Raw genomic sequence first — 23,368 nt, 5'->3', positions numbered from 1 at the left:
TCAATCTAACTTGTTGAATGGTAGGAAGACCCCAAACACATCCCACTGAAGGCAATCTGACAGACTACATTTGCACTGTATGACCAAAAGTATCTGGACACCCCTTGGTCCAAGGCTGTTTTTCATGGTTTAGGCTAGGTCCCTTAGTTCCAGTGAAGGCAAATCTTAATGCTACAGCATACAATCACATTCTAGATGATTCTGCGCATACCCAACAGTTTGGGGATGGCCCTTTCCTGTTTCAGCATGACAATGCACCCCGGCACACAGCGAAGTCCATATAGAAATGCGTTTGTCGTGAACGATGTGGAAGAACTTGACTGGTCTGCACAGAGCCCTGACCTCAACCACATCCAATACCATTGGGATCAATTTGAAAACCCAACTGCAAGCCAGACCCAATTACCCAATCAGTGCCCGACCTCACTAAAGCTCGTCAGGCTGAATGGAAGCAAATCCCTGCAGCAACTCTCCAACATTTAGTACAAAGCCTTCCCAGAAGAGTGGAGGTTGTTATAGCAGCAAAGGGTGGACCAACTATGTATTAATGCCCATAATTTTGGAAGAGATGTTGGATGTCAGGTGTCCACATACATTTGGCCATGTAGAGTATTTAGACAGCTGGTGGCTATTACTGTACATTATTTACACTACAAACCTTTATTTTGTTCCGTTGTTTTTCTTCCCACCACATCCAAGAGTGTCTATAAGATTCTTTTTTTTGTGGGGATCACATCATTTCTGTTTTTCCAGATGGTTTAGAGGTTTCCATTCTTGATTCCATCAAAAGTGTCTGTACAAAAAAACATTTTGATTGATTTGGATCTAAATACATTCACCTGCCAAGACCGGTCCAAAACTTCACCTTCCCTTCATATGATCATATACCCTTATAGGCCCCGCAGGACACAGTTCACGAGAGTGCACGTTCAGCTTCAATATCATTTCATTAAACGGCCAACATCTATAAACTCTGTGGAGGTCCGCGTGGAATCGAATTTGGCAGTTTCACAACATCACGCGCACCGCGGGTCGTAAAAAGGCGTGTGCCAGCCCCTAAAGCATAACCTTTAATTCGCTAACATTTGTCAAACACGCCATCCAATTGCTGGGCTTTTATGAGCGACAACAGCCCCTCCGTCCCGCCCGTTTCCTTCCGTGCCGAGAACGCGCCGCGGCAGGTTACGAGCCTCCCTCCCGGCGGTGCGGTACGACGGTCAGGGAGCCGCGCTCGTAACTCGTAAGGATGTCGGTTCCATTCCCAGGAGGTACGATGCCAGCGTGCCCTAAAGCGAGGCACTTCACCCGACTGGCTTCTGTCGAACGCCCAGCTGTAAAACTGATTTTCTTTTAAATAAAAGTAATCCGTATAAGTCACTCGGGATAAAACCTTCTGCTAAACTCCAAATTCATTTTGTGCATTTTATTAAAAAAAAATTTTTTTTTTCAAAATAGATCCCATAATCCCATGCAGGGGCATGCCAAGGATAAGACTGAAAGCCTCCAAGTTCATGGCCAGTGAAGAAAATACAAAAAACGAGAAAATGCTTCGATTGCCTCAGAATGTCATCACACGGAGATCGGATGAACATTCTCTTTCAAAGGGAATTATCGGCAATTTCAGTAAACCTGTATTATAAAACCCCCAAGGGTTCCCTAAGCCACGTTAGAGGTCAGACAAGGAATCTCTCAGCCCCGGTCTCACAAACTCAACCTTAGCCACGGGCAACCCTTGCAATTCCAAGCATGCAAAAAAAAATATGGTGGATAACAGACCAGATGTTTTAGTCATTTATTTTCAGCTGTTTGAAAAGATGATAAAAAGCATTTTCAGCTTTTTGTCATCTCCATTTTCAGACTTCACAAAAGCCAAAAAATATTAAGGTTATGATCAAAGTTTGCTTGTTGTGCATATTCCAAATTCCTCACCAGCTTTTGCCCTGTCATCAAAGGAGCGGTTTATTTGAAACTCCATCCAGTGTCTAGAGAACCGTAATCCTGACTCAAAACATGAGTTTTTTCCAATGACCATGATATGGACTTTTTTTTCATTGCTTTGGATAAAAGTGTCAGCTAAATAAATTTTATGTAAATGTAATGTAATGAGTCGGGGTTATATAGCACCTTTAATAGTCATAGTTTAGCTGAAACTTTTCAAGGTTTTTCTCAGTTGAATACAGTCAACAATTACCTATAGTTTGGACCAGTACTCAGTTGGTCCAGCCCATCGAGCGCCAAAAACCTGCTGGTTTTTTTGTTGTTATTCAGCACTTATTGATCAATTAAAGCAGTTTATTGCAGTTAACTCACTTCACCTGGTTTCCTGGACCTGAACTAGTTGGTGATTCTGAGGTCATGTGTGCATGCGCCTACATAAGAAACCTTCAGGACACTGCAGTCCTCCAGGACAATTGGTTTTGACGAATCAGGGCGGCAGAAACATTGTTACATCATTCACAGTCACTTCTTATTATAAGAGCAAAGAAACACGGAGGCACTTAATTAAACGATTAACTGATCAACTTATTTGAGCTGGAATGGTGGTGACCTGGGCTTCTCACAGCTGACTGTGGATGCCCTTGATGACCTCCCTCCACTTGTGGATGGGCGGGCTGCCCATGGCGACCAGCTTGCGCAGGAGGGGGCTGGGCTGGAGCTCCGGGACGTCGGGGTGGGCCCGGTGGTAGTGCTCCAGCCTGTCCAGGACGGCGGGCAGGCCGACGGCCGCCGCGTGGAACATGGGCCCGCCCGTGTGCGCCGGCCAGCTGTAGCCCACCACGTAGATGACGTCCACGTCCTCGGGCCCCGCGGCCATGCCGTCCTCCAGGACGCGGAAGCCCTCGTTGGTGAGCGCGTACAGGCAGCGCTCCAGCACCTCCTGCTGGCTGATGGGGCGCGCGCGCAGGCCGTGGAGGCTCCGGTACTCCTCCAGGAAGCCCCGCATCCAGGGGTCGGGCCTGGCCTCCTGCCCTCCGGGCCCGTCGTACAGGTACCAGCCGCTCCCCGTCTTCTGGCCCAGCCGACCCTGCTCGCACAGGAGGTCCGGCAGGGGGCAGTACCTGGACCCCTGCCGGCTGCGCGTGGGCTCCCCCGGGGCCACACCGGGCCCCGTCAGCCCAAACCCCTTGCGCACCCTCCACCCCACGTCCAGCCCGGACATGTCGGACATCCTGAACACGCCCATGGGGAAGCCAAACTCCTCCAGCGCCCCATCCACCTGCTCGGGCGAGGCTCCTTCCTCCAGCAGGAAGCTGGCCTGCCTTAGGTAGGGCATGAGCATGCGGTTCCCCACGAAGCCCGGGCTGTTGCCCACGGCGACGCTCACCTTCCCCAGCCTCTTGCCCAGCTGCATGACCGTCGCCACGGCGGCGGGGGCGGAGCGCGGCCCGCAGACGACCTCCAGCAGCTTCATCACGTGCGCCGGGGCGAAGAAGTGCATGCCCACCACCAGCTCCGGGCGGCGGACGGCGGCCGCCAACTGGTCCAGGTCCAGGCTGGAGGTGTTGGAGCAGAGCAGAGTGTCGGGCTCGCAAGCGGATGACAGCTCGCCGAACACCTGCCTCTTCAGGGCCAGGTCCTCGAACACGGCCTCCACCACCAGGTCCACCTCGCGCAGGTCCCGCAGGTCCGCCGCGTAGCGCACCAGGCCCAGGGCTGGCTCCGCCCCCCGCCTCGCCGCGTCTCTCTCCAACATGCCGGCCACCGCCTGACTGCCCGCCTCCAGCTGCTTTGCGTCCATCTCTACGGCAACTACCGGGATCCCCGCCCGAGCGAAGGACACGACTATCCCTCTCCCCATAGTGCCTAGACCTGCAGGGGACATGGTCATTACTCAGAACGTTAATGTACATGCACACACAACTAAAGACATACAGACAGCATTAGACGGAACATAATACATTAATGGACACACATATTCAAACTCAAACTCATCATTTGCTAATTTGCAAATTCCCATTTTTCACATATACAAGGTTATTCTATCCTATTCTAGTTATTATATCCTGTTCTATTCTATATACACAAATATTGGCCCAGAAAAATGCCATTGTATGTGGGTTTTTGGAACAAAGTCACAACTGTAGATGTGCCATCTCATCTTCACACAAACTTCTGCCCTACTGCCCCTTTGACCACATCCCCTCTGACAGGGAACTGCCAGGGGCTTGTCCAGTTCCAGACTGCTACACAGTATCTCCCATGACCACAACAGATTCACACTTTCTTCACACAAAACTGCTTACAGCTACATCAGAATAACAAACTGAGCTACAGTGGAATCACTTCTACTGCTCAAATCCTGGCATTCTAAAATGGATCAGAACACTTTTAATTTTAGCCGTCTCAGTGCTGTTCAACAGAAAAAGACTGGACTGAGGAGCAGAACTGAACCTCTTTGTAACACGCAGCTTTAATCCTAGATGGGACATTTTCCTAACATATTTAATTCAGCGTGATATTAGCCTCAGAGGCTTGGCTTGTGTCAAGGTCACGGCACTGTTTCTCTGAATGAAGAGAGTCAGGTTTAACATCGTACAGCTTCTCTCAGTACAGTGTAGCAGCTGTGGGAGCGTTGGCGGGGTTGGCGGTCGGTACGTGCCTATGACGGCGGCCTTGCGGACCGGGCGGGGGGCGCTGTTGTCCCAGCGCGCTCCGCTGGGCGTGCTCCACTTCCCCACGGCCCTCTGGGAGAAGAAGCAGTACTGCAGGGCCCGGGCCTGTCCCGAGCCGAACAGGGTGTCCATCAGCTCGCTCTCCTTCCTCATCCCCTGGCCGTAGGGCAGGTTGGCGGCCGCCGCGACCGCCTGCACGCAGGCCACGGGCGCCAGGGCCCCCCGGGCGCGCTGCCGGACCTGCGCCATCGCCGCCTCCAGGAGGGCGTCCAGGTCGGGGGGGCGGGGGGTCGGCTGGGCGCTCAGGCGGGGCAGGGCGAGGGGCCGCTCCGCTGCGGAGGGAGGGAAGGACGGGGTGAGCACAAAAAGCACGTCACCGCAGGGCGCGGGCGCGGGCGCCGCGCCGAAAAACCGTAGCCGCGATCGCGCCGATGCGGCTCCGGCCGCTGTCCCCGCCCAACTGTCACAGTGAAAAACCACCGGAGAGCGCTAACAATATAAAGGCAATCACGTTCCCTTTAATGCACATGCAATGATTTACAGCTGAAAGTCTGATAGGGAAAAGAAAAAAAAAAAAAAAACTGGAGAGCCTTGTCCCATTTGTACGAGCGCGGGGACCGCTGACTGTACTCGGTGTTCCCGGTACTTAAAATGCAGCCTAATCAGCCAGCACATTCGCTCGCTCACCCCTCCTTTTATAGCCTGTTCAAGATCACTGCACAATTTGACACTGCATTCTGTGACAGGGGTTGTGTGTGTGTGTGTGTGCGCGTGTGTGTGTGTGGGGGGAGGGGGTGGGGGGGCTCTTGGAGAAAGGGGTTCTTCTATGAGGAAAAAACTCGGGTGAACAGTTTCTCTGTGCGACTGCTTCATGTGAAAGGGGTTCTCTGTAATGATGAACAAACTGCTTTATGGGAAAGGGGCTCCCTCAGTACAGAACAAACTGCTTTATGGGGAAGGGGCTCCCTCAGTACAGAACAAACTGCTTAATGGGGAAGGTGTTCCCTCAGTACAGAACAAACTGCTTCATGGGGAAGGGGCTCCCTCAGTACAGAACAAACTGCTTTATGGGGAAGGGGCTCCCTCAGTACAGAACAAACTGCTTTATGGGAAAGGGGCTCCCTCAGTACAGAACAAACTGCTTTATGGGGAAGGGGCTCCCTCAGTACAGAACAAACTGCTTTATGGGGAAGGTGATCCCTCAGTACAGAACAAACTGCTTTATGGGGAAGGGGCTCCCTCAGTATAGAACAAACTGCTTTATGGGGAAGGTGTTCCCTCAGTACAGAACAAACTGCTTCATGGGGAAGGTGATCCCTCAGTACAGAACAAACTGCTTTATGGGGAAGGGGCTCCCTCAGTACAGAACAAACAGTTTTATGTAGCAACTGGAGCTTCTTTTTTGGCAAGAAGCAGAATAATAACAACAAGCTCTAGCTTTCATTGTGCGACTCCTCTCCAACAGTAGCAGGTGGCTGGGGAAGGTCTCTATGCATGATGTCCATAACTGGACATCTGATACTCAAGTGTGGACATATGGAACTCTTACGCAGACGCACGCACATGAACGCAAAGGAGGAGGACAGATGTCCTAATGCCCCCAATTTGGGGTCCTCTCCATCCGAGCAGATTACGCGGGACAGCTCTGAGATCCACTGCAGATGCACTGAATTAGATCTGTCGCCAGGGGAAAGTGGGTCAGGGAGACCGGTCTTAAAGGGCCAGCGTCCTCTCCGGGTCGCTCGCTCCGTCTGCCCGCCCAGCACGGCGCTGACCGCTGGGCTCACCGCTCTCTGGCTCAACACTCACTGCTCAACAAACAGAGGCCTGCAGAACAGTTCTGCTGCTCCAAGGCATTTGTTTAAGGGAAGGTAATATATACTGTAATATTCTGAGACGGTTGTAAAATACTCAGTATCATTCACTCGCACTGCGCCTCCCAAGGAACAAAAAACTAGCCAAGCCAAGAGCCATTTGGGCATTTCATTTCATTACAACACTGGAAAACACACACACACACACACAAAAAAAAAAAAAGATACAGCAGTTACCGGATGCAACTGCCGTACAGTACGTGTACCCTGTTGCAGAATTGCACATGTACTTAGGTACCTGGGTGCAGGAGCTGTAGACTGCTAGTACCTGTGTCCTGTTGCAGAATAGTGCCTGTACTGGGTTCTGGTGTTGTACAGCATTAGTACCTGTATCCTGTTGCAGTATAGCACCTGTATCTGGGTTCTGGTGTTGTACAGCATTAGTACCTGTATCCTGTTGCAGTACAGCACCTGTATCTGGGTTCTGGTGTTGTACAGCATTAGTACCTGTATCCTGTTGCAGTATAGCACCTGTATCTGGGTGCTGGTGTTGTATACTGCTAGTACCTGTATCCTGTTGCAGAATAGTGCCTGTGTATAGGAGCTGGTGCTGTACAGCAACATTGCCATACTATCTCTGTTGTTTTCAGGCTACCTCCTGTCAGAAATCATAGTTTGCCATGACTTTCCTATCAAAGTCACTTCTGTGCAAAATTTGATTTGTATTTACAAGCCAGCTCATCTGGGATTTCCAAAAGGGACTGCAGAGTTAATCTCTAACCAGCTGAGTCCTGACGTACGACTTATTTTAGGGAAGGGGGGTGGGGGGTAGGGAAAGTCTGGTTTGGTTCCTGTCAGATGTGTGTGGCAGATGTTGGAAGTCACTGGGAGGGCAAGTAAACCTCAGACAGAATTCAACCCTCCTGTACAAATTCTCTGTTTATGCATAGACAGCCCGGTGCTTGCACAGATCCTTGTGCGTGTGTGTGCGTGTGTGTGTGTGTGCGTGTGCGTGTACATTATGGGCACAAAGTGAGACGTGTGTGTCCACATGCCCAGACAAGCAATTATTGTGTGTGTACGCATTAGAGATGGCCAGTGTGTGCACACATTAGAGGCTAGGCCTTTGGCATAAAGGGGAGGGGGGGGGGGATTGAGAGGGATGTTGTGTGTCACAAGTCAAAAAATTACCCTACAGGCTCCTTCTGTTCTCCAAGGTGACCAATCAATCAATTTCAGCTCCTGACAGAAGCACAACCAACTGCCTACGCCTGACCCTGGGCTATGGCTGAATCAGCCTCTTAACTGTGTCGTCAAAATATGTACTGTCTACTGAACATACTGCATACTGTTTAGTGCTCACGTTTTAGTACACGATGGGCAGTCTGCAAAAAGTCTCCTTTATACTATTTTCCAACCATACTGTGGAAGAGTCGTAAGACTTTCCGCCCTTGTGGCCATGGTCACATGTCATTGTTATTGAAGGAAAATTTCAGTAAAGCAGCACCTCGTTTTTGAAGTGAAGCTGAGCCTCATATTTATAGGAACAAAATGGTAATTTTTGTCCTGAAAAGTATGCTCCTGAATATACCCAGAAAAACCCTGGCGATGAGTATACCATCCTGGAATTTTAAGTACACTACATCTAGAGAAAATGTTGCATACTTAACTCACTTATCCAGTGTACTCAACAACTATTCAATGAGTAGGTTCTCATTTAGACACAGCCCTGGAAATAACCAATTGAAAAAGTACATAATATTGGACTCTATAAGTCCAAAGCCCAATAAATTGGATGTCTATGTGACTGCAACCACACACAGTAAACCACACTGGGGGTTAGGTGTGACTGCAACCACACACAGTAACCAACACTGGGTGTTAGGGCAACTGTAACCAAACACAGTAACCCACACTGGGTGTTAGGGCAACTGTAACCAAACACAGTAAACCACACTGGGTGTTAGGGCAACTGTAACCAAACACAGTAAACCACACTGGGTGTTAGGGCAACTGTAACCAAACACAGTAAACCACACTGGGTGTTAGGGCAACTGTAACCAAACACAGTAACCCACACTGGGTGTTAGGGCAACTGTAACCAAACACAGTAAATCACACTGGGTGTTAGGGCAACTGTAACCAAACACAGTAAATCACACTGGGTGTTAGGGCAACTGTAACCAAACACAGTAAATCACACTGGGTGTTTGAGCCCCAAGAGTGACACTCTCACAGCTGAAGCCAGGATGCATCCACATTCACCACTCCGGAGAAAATCCCCGCTAAGAGTTTGGCTCTCATCAGGCATTAGCTCTTTATTCGAGCTCCTCAATGCCGCTAATGAGCTCTTCTCTCGCCCGCGAAATCTTTCATCACCCAGAACTCCACATTAAAGCTGCCGATGTGTCTGAAGCCTCATCAAATCAGAAGTGACTGTGCTCTGCGTACGCTCACTCCCCCTCACTGCTTCTGTTGAATTCACCGTGCAGGAGCAGAGGAGCTCGAACAGCACGCTCCTGAGGAGGGACAGGGTCTCACTAAGAGGAGCAGCTGAAGCCTGATCAGCGTCTGCAGGAGAGAGCTAAAGGAGCTATAACAGGACAGGGACACAGCGGAGGAGATGAACGACCAACGATAAGAGCAGCTACTGTCACTTAACACCCCAAAACCCCCACCCAAGCTGCCCCTCAACACTACTGACGCCTACAGACAAATCACCAGCTACTGCACTCTGTTCCTACTCTCCATGCCAACACCCACAGGTCAAACACCAGTTACTGCACCCTGCTAAAAAAAGAGCCCACTTTCCACACTGATACATACAGGTCAAAACCAGTTACTGCACCCTGCTAAAAAGAGAGCCCATTCTCTACACTGACACATCCAGGGCAATCACCACTTAATGCACCCTGCTAAAAAGAGAGCCCATTCTCTACACTGACACCTCCAGGGCAATCACCACTTAATGCACCCTGCTAAAAAAGAGCCCATTCTCTACACTGACAACTACAGGTTAAACACTAGTTACTGCACCCTGCCAAACAGAGAGCCCACACTGCACACTAACACCCACAGGTCAAACAACAGCTACTACACCTTCCTAAACAGAGCCCACTCTGAACACTGATATCTACAGGCCAAACACCAGCTACTGCACCCTGCTAAACAGAGAGCCCACTCTCCACACTGATACATACAGGCCAAACCCTAGTACTGCACCCTACTAAACAGAGAGCCCTCTCCCGAAACTGACACCTACAGGCCAAACACCAGCTACTGCACCCTGCTAAACAGAGAGCCAACTCTCAACACTGACACCTAGAGGCCAAACTAGGAATGTAAATATTAAATAATTTCATTACTGGTTAGCATTATCAAATGATAAACAGCAGGTTAACGGTCAGCATTAATAGCAAGTTCAGTTACTTAGTTACTTAGAATACTGAAACTCTTAATTTATTGTTGCAATTCTCAGTATTACTGTGCTCACGCTATATTTATTTGGATAGATTCTCTCATTGGTAGTCATAAAACATCTCAACCCGCCTGTTATTTATTGGTATAAATATTCATGGCTGACTAAACTGTCACAAACTGAACGAAAACGGGAAAAAATACACAAAGTACAAATCCAAACGTAATTCAAGTTAACAGGAAAAAGCCATAAAGTCAACCCAAGAGACACCAGGCCCAGAATGCTAACATTGCTGTCAGAGCCTAAGAAATCAAACGGCCAACAGTCTTTACTGATCATTTAGCAGATTTTCTTCATTTGTGCAAAACTACAGCACAATACTACATGGTTTACTGCCTGAACAAATGCTGTTCACACGGTTTGATTAACACGGTGATGAGTACTAGCACCCTAGTGTCTCATATCCAGGGGCTGCTCATATGGTGATTGGTTGGCCTCTCAGTATTTGCACTCAGTGTCCCAGCACGCTTTAAATAAATGCAACCATGTCTGACAGGTTTCTAGTGTCTGTATGTCAGTTAGCGTCTGTATGTCAGTTGGCGTCTGTATGTCAGTTGTCTGTGTGTAATGCACTGTAGCCCCAAACTGAACAATGGCCCTGAGGGGAAAAAAGTGGCATGGAATTGAGCTGAAGGTAATGGGACGAAAATGTTTTCAGGATCGATAAGATTGTGCGGCTGGTGCCGATGAGGTCATAACTGCATTCAACACTGACTGCGATAGAAAGTTCTTCCCACAGACACCTAGAGTGGAGTCATTGTTAAGCCATCTTAGGGTTTTATTCCTTTCATTATGATGTGAGAGATTAAGACAGCACCATTTTCTTCTGGACTGAAGAAAATACAAAAAAAAATAAAAAAATACCTAGCCATATTCTTCCAAAATTTACCAAGCTGTCATCAAGTTTGGAAAACACACCGATGGGGAGTGAGTTGTGATTGGAGGGTGGCAGCTGTGTGACTGGCCGCATTTCTGACCACAGAGACGGTGGTGGGACCAGGGCAGCGGCTTTCTGATGGTTTACAAGATGGCTGATGCACAGTCTGACCGCGGCTGCACGGCCTGACCGCGACCATGGTCTGACTGCGGCTATATGGTCTGACCGTGGCTGCAAAGTCTGACTGCGACCGTGGTCTGACCGTGGCTGCACAGTCTGACCGCGGCCGGGGCTAATAAATCAGAGCCTTCCTCCGCACACCTCCCGCAGCATGACTGTGGGTGCCACGCTCACACTGGAGCCGGATTTACAAGCTGCACTAATCAGTGACACTAATGAGCGGGAGCTGCATACAGGAGGTCACAGGAGTAACCCCCCCCCTCCCCCACACTATCTCCATGAGGCAAATTACCGCTTGGCCACCTTCGCTCCCCTTTAACACCTGGAGTTCGGCGTTGCCACGGAAACCCAGACTTTCCCCTCCCGCCAGGAGGAGCCCCGTGGCGTCCCGGGCTTCCGCGTGCCGACGGGGCGTTCGTTCCCCTCCCCTGACAAATTCACTTAACACGAGAGCGGGGCAAAATGGAGAGATGGTGCTGGAGTAATAGGTCCCCCTCCCCATCACAGTTCAGCAGAAGAGAAAAAGCACGCCCCGTTTATGCAGCTCATTAAAAATGGATTCGCAAAAGATGCACGTACGCGATGCAGGCCTAATTACACAGGGCTCCGAGTCAGGGGAAAAAGGGACCCGTGCGACGTGGGTGAGGACGCTGACCGACGCTTCGACTAGCGCAAAACCCGCTTTAGCTCCAAGTTGACGGACACGAAGGTAAAGGCAGCGCACAGAAACACTGCACAGGTGCCAGGGGCAGGGAATGGACCGGAGAAGAAAAGGAATATGCCCACGCTCTGCGGTAAACACTTCCAAGAAAGCGTTCAATGGGAAAACACCGCTCGGGGGAGAATGTATGCAAATTGACCGAATCCAATGACATGATCCTTTAAACCCCTCCAAATCTGAGGAACTGCAGTAAGGGGGAGGGAAGTCAGAATATTAGCCGTACCCCCTGCACATTTGACTGTGGCCAGAGGGGACTACAGGCTAAACTATGGTGGTGAGACTATTCTGAGGTGCTGACCTCAGCAACAGCACAATTATACCTAGTCGATAACAATCCCCTCATTATCACCGATGTAAAAATGCCAGCTTTGAACAGAAACAAGCCACAATGTCCCTGGCAACAACAAAAAAAAACATGAAATATATTATCAGGGCCATGTCTTTAGCGCTAATGCTACATTATACAATACGATGAAAACCAACAGAATTAGATAATATAAAGAAGGACTAGAGCAAAATCCGACAATACCCAAGGGAAGCCAGTGATCCTAATTCAAAGAAATCGTTCAGAAAGCTGAGGCAGAAAAATAATGAGCATTCTAATGAGATCCTGCACATTTGATTACTGGATCATTTAAACAAAGGTTTATAGCAGATTAAGGTTAGCCCAATTTAACATACTACAGCAATGTAACAATTCCAATGAAAGGATTCAATTATTTTTAATTGGTGCGTTTAGACATCACGTAAGCGACGGACATTTCCCCGTGTGTTCAGGTGTCTGCTGGAGGTTCGACCGATCACAATAAAAAAAAAAACGTGTTTATATCAATTGATTTAAAACTACACGGGCATTGACAGGTCAGTTAAGCCGAAAAGGGGAGAGATTAGCCACGCGCAGGACTGGTAACGGTGGCAGCGTTTGAGACGCCTGACCTGGGCATATCGCGACAGACGACAGCGCCGTGATACCACGTCGTCCGTGAGATTAATCTGGATGTGGGGGAAAAAAAAAAAAAGAAAAAAAAAAAAAAAAAAACACATCGCCCACCTGCAGTCACATGTCAGCACTTGTGGTTTTCCCAGCATTCCGCAGCGCACATGAGTGACCTCATTAAGAGCGCCCTCCTGGGCGCTATTCCAGCCGCGGGTGGAGGGGGGGGGGGGGGGGGGGGGGGGGGGGGGGGGGGGGGGCGCCCCCATTAATATTCCAACGGCGTTCGTCTCCTTTCGGACGCTGAATAATACATCAAATGGCTGGGAGAACGTGAGCGTGGCTGACGGGGCTATGAAACATTTATTCTTCCGCTGCCGTGCTCTGTGAGACCCCCCCCCCACTCCCCCCCCACCCGGGGCTCTGTTTCTGCGCTGCCCCATGCCCCCCCCCCCGCCGTACCTGACACGCTCCGCGCAAACTCCGCCGCCACCTCCCGCGCGTCCCCGTCCGTCACACGGTCCACAATGCCCAGCTTCAGCGCCTCCTGTGCAGACACGTGCCGCCCTGTTGGAGGTTCCAAAATGGCTCACTTAATACCTTGGAGGGGATCGACTTGCCCCCGTCAACTCCTGCTGTTAAGGTCACTGATCTGTACAGGCAACTGAATGATTCTAGGTGGAAATATTCAAGTGAAATGACTTCACTGAGATGACATCATTGTCACGTTGTCCACATTACATCAAATCATTGTTCACCAGTGAAACAACAATTATTCACATCTGTCATGTGAAATGGGGGGGGGGAAAGCATTTTGATATTATAAATACAGCACACTGAAACCTGCGGACACACAAGCACAAAACGTGACAGTGTCTAGCCCCTGTGAGACCCGAGGAACGGGTATTCCAGAATGCAGACGTCTGCCTTCCACAGAAGCACTAAGCACTAAACTCCCAACAGAACCACACTCACGTACGACACTGACCCCTGGTGGAGTAAAATAAATATTCAGAATGAGTCATCACTGCTGGAGAAAAATGGATTTGTGTAAATGACCGACCGGTATTTTCAAACTTTCACCTCTCTGCGGGGCGGACAAGTGTAAAGTTTAATCGAGGTAAACCCCTGAATTTGAAAGCCCAGCTCTACGTAGCACGCAGTCTCTCCTCTGGAAGCAAGTGAAACAGTTGTGTGTGTCGTGATCCAGGAAGCACAGTTCTCACATTCAGCGTGCGGCCACACAGTCCTACATCAGACCTAAATGTCACATTCACGGGAGGTGTGAATACATTAGGCTTTCGGTGTTGTTGTGGGGCATTGTCGGTACCTGTGGTGATGAGGTCGAGCGCAGCGGGCACCCCGATGAGTCTAGGCAGACGCTGGGTTCCCCCTGCTGCTGGAAGCAGACCCAGGGTGACCTCGGGCAGCCCCAGCCGTGCCTAGGGGAGAAGAACACCAAATAAACAAAGCCTGTGAAGAACAGAACTACAGCCGGAGAGAAAAACCACAAACTGAACACTGCGTCCTCTCTCTTGTGCTTTTTTGACATTGTACAATTTTATTCTTTCCCCCTTATGTTATTACTTGTCCTTGGCATTACCAGGTTTACCACAACGTGATTTTAAAAGACGGAATGTTTTGAATATGAAATAATTTCTTAAAACTAGTACACGCAAGCACAACATAACAAACAAACAAGTCACAGCAGGCCTGTGACTGATGCAACCATACGTGGGAGCACGGGAACAGAAGTAATTGGTCACATTGAATTTAAAGTGGGTGAAAATAGTGTTACAAATGTAACTGCAGTTCTGTTACAAAGTCTGACTCTCTCTGCAACACTCATCTGACAGCACATTTGTATTGGCAGGCATGATTCAACAGAAATGGCCTACCTTAGATAAATGTGTCTTTATAGGGTAATTGTCTGCTTATCCACATCTGCCAGCTTTTAAGGTATATTTATAGATCTTTATGCGATGTCATTGGACAATAATTCCATGAAAATATCCAGAATATGCACTAATGATGTATGCAGATATGCAATCTCTTTACAATGAAATAAATGGGAAATGGTTTTGGATTTGGCAACTATGCAAATACCCAAATGATGCGAAAATCCGTTATGCATATTTTGCCTATATGTGCAGATACAGTACAGAACTGAGAAATTAAATTTTGAAAAGCCTTTAAATGTTGTTTAAGGTACACGTAACACCAATGACAAAAAGGATGGCGTAAGCATTCTTTGAGTGAATGTATAAAAATAATTTAAATGCAGTAAGCTGGCATTTGTGTGGATTCATTAATTAAAAAGGCTAATTAATATTGTACCCTTTGTTTTGAGTGACAAAAAAGAAATTCATTTCAAGATATATTACAATTCGAAATACCACTATTCCTGTAGAATGAACCCTTGCAATGTGGAAATCCTGTAGTATAGACTATACCCCTCCAATTCTGGCACTTGTGTGATAAATATTCAAATTTTATATTTTATAGCCTACATCTCAATGCATTGTGGTGGTCTCTTCAAGACCAAAACTTTATATTCTAAATGTAGATGATGCGTTGAGTTGACGGTGGCATGGCAGCAAAGCTGGACCACAGTTGCTTTAACAAAGTCACAACCGAAGCCCTATTTTGAGCCAGGAAAAACCCTGGCTACGTGTAATGTATTTTATCGCTATTAAATTATCCACTTCCTACCCTGTCAGGCTTCTTCTCCTCCAGCGTGTCATTTTCCTGCAATACCCAGAACTACTTTCGCCACCCCCCCTTTGTGAGAAGGGGTATGGCATACACAGCCAGCTAGATTGACACAGACATTAGCAAGCGCCCACCCCTCACTTCTATCTGTGATATCGAGCAAACCAAGTATAGCAAAAGTGAGAGGGAATATGACCCCAATTCCCTGCAAAACCTCGCTGTTGCATTCTGGACTACTGAGGCCGCTAGCATGGCAAAAGTCGATGTAGACTGGTCTCTGGAAAGAGAGAGTCAGAGTGGAAAATTCCAGAATGTTACACAACACACAAGTGCACCATGACCCCTGAGAGCCAGAGGACCCGGCCGACCTTCACGTGGGCAATGCGGTAGTGGCAGGCCAGTGCCAGCTCCAGGCCCCCGCCCAGAGCCACGCCCTCGATGGCTGCCACCACGGGCTTCTCTGCGGCTTCGATGGAATCGAACGTCGGGACCAGGTGCGGCCCCTTCATTGGCCCAGCAAACTCCCTGATGTCGGCCCCTGGCACCACAGACAAAACCATGCGACTTAAACTCAAAGCAGTCTTAATGGGACAATACTCAGGGATTTCCAGTAGGTCTGACAAAAAGAATTACATTCTTTGGCGATGAATGGAAAATCCCTTTATGATGCCTAAACAGAGGATGTCCCTAAAGTCACTATCAAACTAAAACCAAACATTATAAATTATTCAGTCATAGGTGGAAAGAACGTTCTTCACGCATATCGAGATAACTATTGTCCTGCCTGATGAACCCTTTCGGGTAAAGTTCCTGTTTATTTCCACTTCATATGTACAATATTTACACAGAAAAAGTGAATACCCATTATGATGAAGTAAATTCCAGCTGATCATATAGCAGCTTATAAATATACAGTTTGTAGCTTGATTTTTCCTTGCATCCCTTTATATTTGTTTTACATATTATGATTAACCTAATTACAGTAAGAACTGTGTGCTCCCACCTTCTATGTCCTTACCCATCGCCTGTTCCTGTACAGTACATGATACAAAACCCAAGACAAAAAGCATACACTGCCTCCTTGTGGCTGAAGTCAAAACAACCATACAAAAAACACACAAAAATGGCCCCTTTGCTCAGACAACGCAACACCAGGATTGGTTTTGTGAACACAGGCTTACCCCCACAGAACTTCCTGTTCTCCCCGCATAGCACCACGCCTTTCACTTCCGGGTCACTGAGGGCCCTGCTCATTGTGTCAATGATGCCCTGTCGCACTGCAACGCTGCGGACAGCAAGTAGAAATTAAGTCAGTGAGCAACTGATCCCCGTCTCCTGTAGCACACACAGTCAGGCCAAGCACCCTGAGGCCTGCATCCACACAGCAGACAGCACACTGGGGCATGCTGACTAAAAGTAAGGTGGTTAGTAGGATCAAGCAGTGTTTACCTGCTCATACAAAAGGGCAAAATAAAGTACATCGGACAGCAACTCTGCAACTTTGGAATCTCTTTATTGCACTTTCGGGACTACAGTAAGAGGCTGCTGTCAGCTATGAATGGTAAATGGACTGCATTTATATAGCGCTTTTATACAAAGCGCTTTACAATTGATGCCTCTCATTCACACACACACTCCAACGTGTGTGTGTGTGTGTGTGTGTGTGTGTGTGTGAATGAGAGGCATCAATTGTAAAGCACTTTGTATAAAAGCGCTATATAAATGCAGTCCGTTTACCACGAGGAGAAAGGCTGCCATGCGAGGTACCAATCAGCTTGTTGTGAGCAATTAGGTGTCTTGCTCAGGGACACTTCGACACGCCCAGGGCAGGAGACTGAACCTGCCAGACAACCGCTCTTATCTCCTGAGCTATGTCACCCCTTTATGAGACAGAAAGGTGCTGAATAGTTGATTTGACTGGAAAGGTGAAAAGGGAGAAAATCCCCATTGAAACACAGTAAAGTGGGCTTAATGGGAACAGGTGGGCTTAAAGGGAACATCAGTGAATTTATGGTTAAAAGACAGAATATTTTATTCTACTCACATGACATTAAAAAAACAACTATATGAAATAAATCTATATATGGTGCACTAACATAATATGAAAAGTATAAGTTGATCATGCAGAGAAGTAATTAGCTATACTCATTTACATCCACCCCAGACAGTGTGATTTTTTGCTAGAGTCCCCTTTAAGCCCACCAGGTAAAATGTTAATTAAAAAATAAAGATAAACATACACATTTATTGTCTATTTAACAGTATAATAATATAAACTGCATACAAAAATATAAACTATACATGCTTATCATGCTTTATGTCATTGCAATGAACCATACTATGTAGCTACTGTATTGATGCAGCATGTGGTCTGTTTGCTAGCGTGCTAAAACTCATATTTTGATTTCAAAAGAAACAATATTTCTAATTCAGGTAATATTCTAACATATGTCTCATTCAAAACACTAATCACTTAAATTTTGATAACAAATGAGTACTTACCAAAAACAGGAGTAGAAATATACAAAAAAAAGTTATTTTCTGAGGGTACCAAAATCACATCTTTTGCAACTTCTTCTGGGATCAGCAGGCACATGCCACACATGTGCTTCGATAACTCAATATCGACAAATGTGATTGACTTACAATAAAAAGTGTCATTTATGTAACAAGCAGCTTAATTTGAAAAAACATCACACAGCAAAAAATGATGTAGTTTTTTTTTTATTTGACTCAGAAGTTGCAAGCGGGCTTATATGGTACGTGGGCTTAATAGGGACGTTTACCCTATAGCCTATTGTATTCTATTAGCACCCCATTTCAGTATTTTGTGCACCCTTCTCTCACAAATGACAGCACTACCGAGTCATCTTCTGCGGTGTTTAATGTGAGGTTTTATGATATTCTGGAATCTTTCACTGTTCCTTCAATATTTCCAAGACCCTTCAGACAATTTGGATTGCCCTCTTCAAATTGTTTAATCATATCATCACCAGCATTTCCATATTGCGCACCTATAATTTTCTGGTCAGTTAACCGTTTCTTGGTTGATTTTGAATTGTACTAGGGATTAATTGGCATTCGTAGCCATGTTTCAGCTCTTCGGTGTGGGAACACCAGGTTGCTGGTCAAAATGTGTTGGTACCTACCTGCTAGACTTGCATTAGCCGCTTATTCAGCCATTTTTATCAATGGCGCAAATAATTTTGGAGATTACGATACACCTGCATCACTAAATCTCTCCCATCTTCTGTCAAACTGGCCTTTTAGTGCCTGGCAATGTACACTTTCTGTTTTTAAATACATTTCAAAGCACCATTTCTATATTTGGCATGAAAATTTTTTTTTACCCTTTTTTAGTTTTGCGGTTCAATGAAGTGTGCTGTTTTGGCTGTCGCTATGCTATACGGTCAGTTTATTAATTCTTCATTTCATTTCAGATATTTGACACATTCTGGAATATCAAAATGTAACATTGACTCAGTCACCAGAATTCCATCTCAGAACCGAAGACCTGTGCCAAGCAGTTTGCCACCCATGCTGTGAGTTCCTTCACCATCCTACATCTTCACACATTCATGCTGATAATTAAGACTTTATTTTTCGACTGTCTACCCTTTCACTGAATCCAATTATCAGGTCAGGCAGTCCCTTCTGTCTCAAGCCAAGTTACCCCCCACTGCCATAGATATCCTTCATTTCATGCAGATTTCCCTCAGGATTGGTTTGTGTCCCTCATAATCACACCCCATGATGCTGTGCTCTGAACACATTATGGGTTCCTGCACCAACGGCTCCATTATCAGCTCTTCCCACGTACCATCTAAGGGTGAGCAGAGAGGAAACCCTACCTGCATCTGTTCAACCAACAAAATTATCTGTATTTGCACGCAGACAGAAACCCGGAAGTGCGAACAAGAAAAAATGTCCGTTTTCTAGCCCGATGTACAGTGCCATTGCATTTTGTTGTGCTTTCAAAGCATCAAACTTGTGATTTAACTGCAACGTATTATTAATCATGAAGTATGTATTTACAAAATAATCTAAATGAATATCATTATACACAGGTACATTTTATAGTAGGCTAATCCCCATAAGCGCAACAGACATTGCAGTCGATGTGGGAGCAGGCAGCTCAGTCAAATGTCTGGCAGTGTTGATGTTCAGCAATTGGCATCAGGGAGGGGGCCTCCATTTCAAAACCACAATAAATATTTGATTGGAGGAATAAAATCTCAGGCATAGTGTGGCAGAGCTCGGATTGCGAGATTCAGGGCAACTGGTGGACCATGTCTACTGGTTAAGTAGGCACACACCTGGTTACCATCGTTAGAAATTGCTTACTATCATTGATAGGACAGCAGTGTAGAGTTAAGCTAAGGCAAGCGCTAGCTCGCTAGCTAGCTAGCTAACGTTATCAGCTTAAGTTTTATGACTCGAGCAAATAGAATTGATACAGGTATGCTAGTCTAACCTAAGCTAGCTGTTTACGAATGGAATTTCAGCTGTTCTGTTTCTCCAATTAAAAAAATAAATAAATAAAACTCGGTAATATGAGCAGACATGTGAACGCTCCTTTATTTATATCTTAATTTTTAGGCTTAAGTATTTTTTTCAGCGCAGGTAAAGGCACAATAGAGAAGTTAAATTAGTTTTAGAAACAGAATATTTCGTTTTAACAAGACGACGGAACTTGTCCACGGACTTGTTACGTACTTGCTGAAAAAGCACTCTGCATGCAGAACGAGTTGGTGCAATGAGGTGCATCTCCAACATACAGCAGTGTTGTACCTGGCTGGACCATGGTCCAGATTGCGGCACTATAGTCACAGTACTCTCCACGACAACACCAGATTATACACACTTTTGATAAAGATAGGCAAACCAACAAAAAATGGAAGACCAAAATAACATTTTCTGAAATGATAAAATGTCACAAATGTTTTCTGAACTTTGTGCACCCTCCTTTTACAAGGGACTAGTGGCCTTTTATAGTGTTTTATGTGATTTATGTAGGATAATTCTCTTGCTGAAAGCTCAATTTGCAGCCAAGTTTGAGCTTCTGGGCAGAAGGAAAGAGGTTTTTGGCCAGAATGTCTTGGTGGTTACTCGAGTTGCTGAAGACGATGATTCCACTGATCTTAACAAGAGCCCCAGGACCAGCAGAAAAACAACTCCATAACATCTGATCATAATGCCCGGTTTCAGTTAAAGGGGCATTTTTCCAATCAGCCCTTCCAAAAAGCCTAATGGTGTGGAGGTTTTGTCTGATGGTAGATTTGGAGACACCGTCTACAAGATGCAACCACGTTTCGTAGATTTCCACCTGTGGGCTCTCTGATTTTTCTTTGGGCTCCAAATCGTGTGAGGCTGTGTGTGGGGGCAAGGTGCACTTTCATCCTGCCAGGCAGGTCAAACCTCTGTTCTAGTGGTTAAACTTCTTAATTATGATTTAATTATGGAATGTGGTAGCTTTATTTTCTGATGAGATGAGATGGAGGCTTAATTGACAGCGAGAATGTCAGTTTGCACGTTCACCTTCTGTCATGTTTAATCCACAGGTGGTATCAACATGGGAGAGTTTTTCCACTCAGAAAATAATTTAGAAAATGCAGCAAAAAAAGTTTTTTTTTGAAAATGCAGGTACATTGATCAGCTCAGTTTGACTTAAGATACATCTGCATTGATTTGGCATGGACTGCATGAACTTAACCTAAATACAAAACCCATGTGAAATATGGCCACCCACAACAATAGGATGTGTTGATGAGCGGATTCCAAATAGCATGCTTTTTAGTTTTGACTCTGAACATGTACACAAGCAAGACACCTGATCAGATGAAAGCTGAGCATTTGAGCAGCACTAGAGGGAACGTGACTTTGTAATTTGATCCATTCAACAGCTGTCGGACAATTGGCTAGCTACATCATTACAGAATACTTGGCAAAATACCCAGAATGTAGGCTCTCACATTGCTGTCATCATATTGTGATGGCAGGTATGCTATTCCACCGAGTTATGACTTGGTGGGGCGGCATGCCCCATACCTATACAGCACTGAGAGTTCCCTACAGAAATAACCACAATGACCACAGACTCTCAACCCTTAAAACATTCATTTCTGTACCTCCTGACCCTGTTTCAACAGACAGAATTCACAAACAACTTCACAGGTCCACACAATTAATTTTTTTTTTTTTTTTTGACATTTATTCCTTATTTTTTCCTGCCTGATTACATCATCTCAAATGCTCCAGGCCCGCAAAGAATGCGTCTCCCCATTGGACATTTCGGCACGTCAGCCAATAACATCAGATACAGATGTGGAACGTTTTGAACAAGTGACAGATCTGCGTTCGAGATCCCCCCATTGTACTGAAGCAAACCTAACTCATTACACTGGCTTGCTGTCTAACTAAATATAAAACATTTAAACCATTGCGTTTGCATCTGTAAAATCTTTGTGGGAAGCCAATTTATTTCTTAAATCCAAATAAAATGCACCCACAATTTAGACAGTTCTGCTTTCGGCATTTTCAGAGTTTAACATTACCTACCTTGCTAATGAGAAAACAGACCGAGTGTATAACTTTAGTACAGATACAGACACCTTCGAAATTAAACTCCAACATTGCGTTGAGATTTGGTCCAGTAGCATTACCGGTCGTATAGAAACTGGTGCAAAATAATGACTTCTTCACACAAGGTATATTGGTTCGCATTCACCGCTGTGCCTGCACTGATAACTACTTTTCAACTAGACTAATGTGGCATTTCAGGGTAGCTACATTTCTAAATTAATGTTAGCTAGCCCTATAGATCCCCTACCGACATACAATTAGTAGGTCTGTCGTGTGCCCATTAAAACACTTCAATTTATAAATATGACACAGGCTTACATTTATTTGACATCCATGGTAAAGTAAAAATGATTGAATCCATGCTTGTTTTTTTCAGAATGTAGGCTGTGTGTTTGCATGCATTTGTGTATGCACGTTATTGCCTACGCTTGTGTATGAATTACTGTTCAGAACAAACAGTACAAAAAGAAATTATCTCTGTTGGAAAACACATTTTCAACGTACAAAAATTCCAAGTTACTCACATACAAAGCACTGTCTGGAAGTCATTAATTCAAACTGGTAAAAATCAAAATCATGCCGAGTTACTGTAAAATAAACAACATTGGCTATCTTACCTCACACAAAATGATACAAAGTGTAGGCTATTCCAAAGCAACAAGTCAGCTAAAACAAATTCTACACTATAGCAACGTTTGGTAGCCTATGCTAGCGGGTCAGTTTGACAGTAGTTTGTTAATTAAGTTGTAAGTTACAACTGCATCACTGAAAACGTGCAAGCAAGCTAAATTACGACAAAATTCTGTTTGGGGGGGAAAAAAACTGGGATAATAGCTTCTGCACAGCAGTGCGAAAGTAGCGACAACATGGAATTCCACCGTACTGGTTTTTGGGCCCAATCCCAATGTCAACTATGAAAACTTAACGACTCTGGTTGTTTTTGGTTATTTCTCTGCTTTTAAAACTCACCTCAGCGCATTCACAGGCGGATTTGTAAGTGTGATCAATGCAAGTGATCCCGGAATTCGAGTATATCTTGCCATCGTCGTTAGCTTTGTAGACTACCACTAGCAGAAATCAACTTGTGCACAAAGGTGAACTATTGGTTGAACTTTATAACATAGTTGTTGGCTCATCACCAAGTAAGCGAAAGTTCAAAAATGGCCAGAAGTCGAGAAACAAGCAGGCAAAAATATCACCTTGTCGACGAGTTTCGAAAGCAGCAACAACGATATTGCGCGCATTAATGAGCTCCCGCTGAGCAAGTGGTGTTTCACTTTTGTTTCACCAACTCCGTTGATTTCATTAGGTCCAGTTGGTTATACAACGTGCAGCTTCCTGGATTGATTAGCAACATGCCTTTTTTCTTCACAACGCTGGAAATTGTTGCACACGCCATTAACGATAAGCATAGCTCCATAAGTAGCTACAGTGTAATGAATTCAGGGGCGTAGTCT

General features: G+C 46.0%; 1 protein-coding gene across 1 annotated transcript; it reads right to left on the bottom strand.

Moving 5' to 3' along the window:
- Positions 1 to 635: 635 nt before the first annotated feature.
- On the bottom strand, positions 636 to 23,300 carry ehhadh (enoyl-CoA, hydratase/3-hydroxyacyl CoA dehydrogenase). Its single transcript, XM_035409370.1, has 7 exons — positions 22,881 to 23,300; positions 16,511 to 16,614; positions 15,698 to 15,867; positions 13,948 to 14,059; positions 13,080 to 13,184; positions 4,601 to 4,945; positions 636 to 3,810 (listed from the first exon to the last, which is right to left on the bottom strand). Exons 1-7 carry the CDS (start codon positions 22,952 to 22,954, stop codon positions 2,558 to 2,560), a joined length of 2,163 nt encoding a protein of 720 aa, XP_035265261.1. The 5' UTR covers positions 22,955 to 23,300; the 3' UTR covers positions 636 to 2,557.
- Positions 23,301 to 23,368: the final 68 nt, after the last annotated feature.

The sequence above is a fragment of the Anguilla anguilla genome, chromosome 3 (genome assembly GCF_013347855.1).
Source record: "Anguilla anguilla isolate fAngAng1 chromosome 3, fAngAng1.pri, whole genome shotgun sequence".
Classification (NCBI taxonomy): Eukaryota; Metazoa; Chordata; class Actinopteri; order Anguilliformes; family Anguillidae; genus Anguilla; species Anguilla anguilla.
Note: the sequence above shows the minus strand (reverse complement) of the source record. Positions and strands in the feature narration are given on the sequence as shown.

Excerpts from the sequence above, each read along its gene's own strand:
- ehhadh (XM_035409370.1), bottom strand. The coding sequence starts at position 22,954 with ATGGCAAGATATACTCGAATTCCGGGATCACTTGCATTGATCACACTT. Across the intron at positions 13,185-13,947 it reads GCTCGACCTCATCACCACAG|GGCGGCACGTGTCTGCACAG; the intron begins GTACCGACAATG and ends AACCTCCAACAG. Across the intron at positions 3,811-4,600 it reads CCGCAAGGCCGCCGTCATAG|GTCTAGGCACTATGGGGAGA; the intron begins GCACGTACCGAC and ends TGTCCCCTGCAG.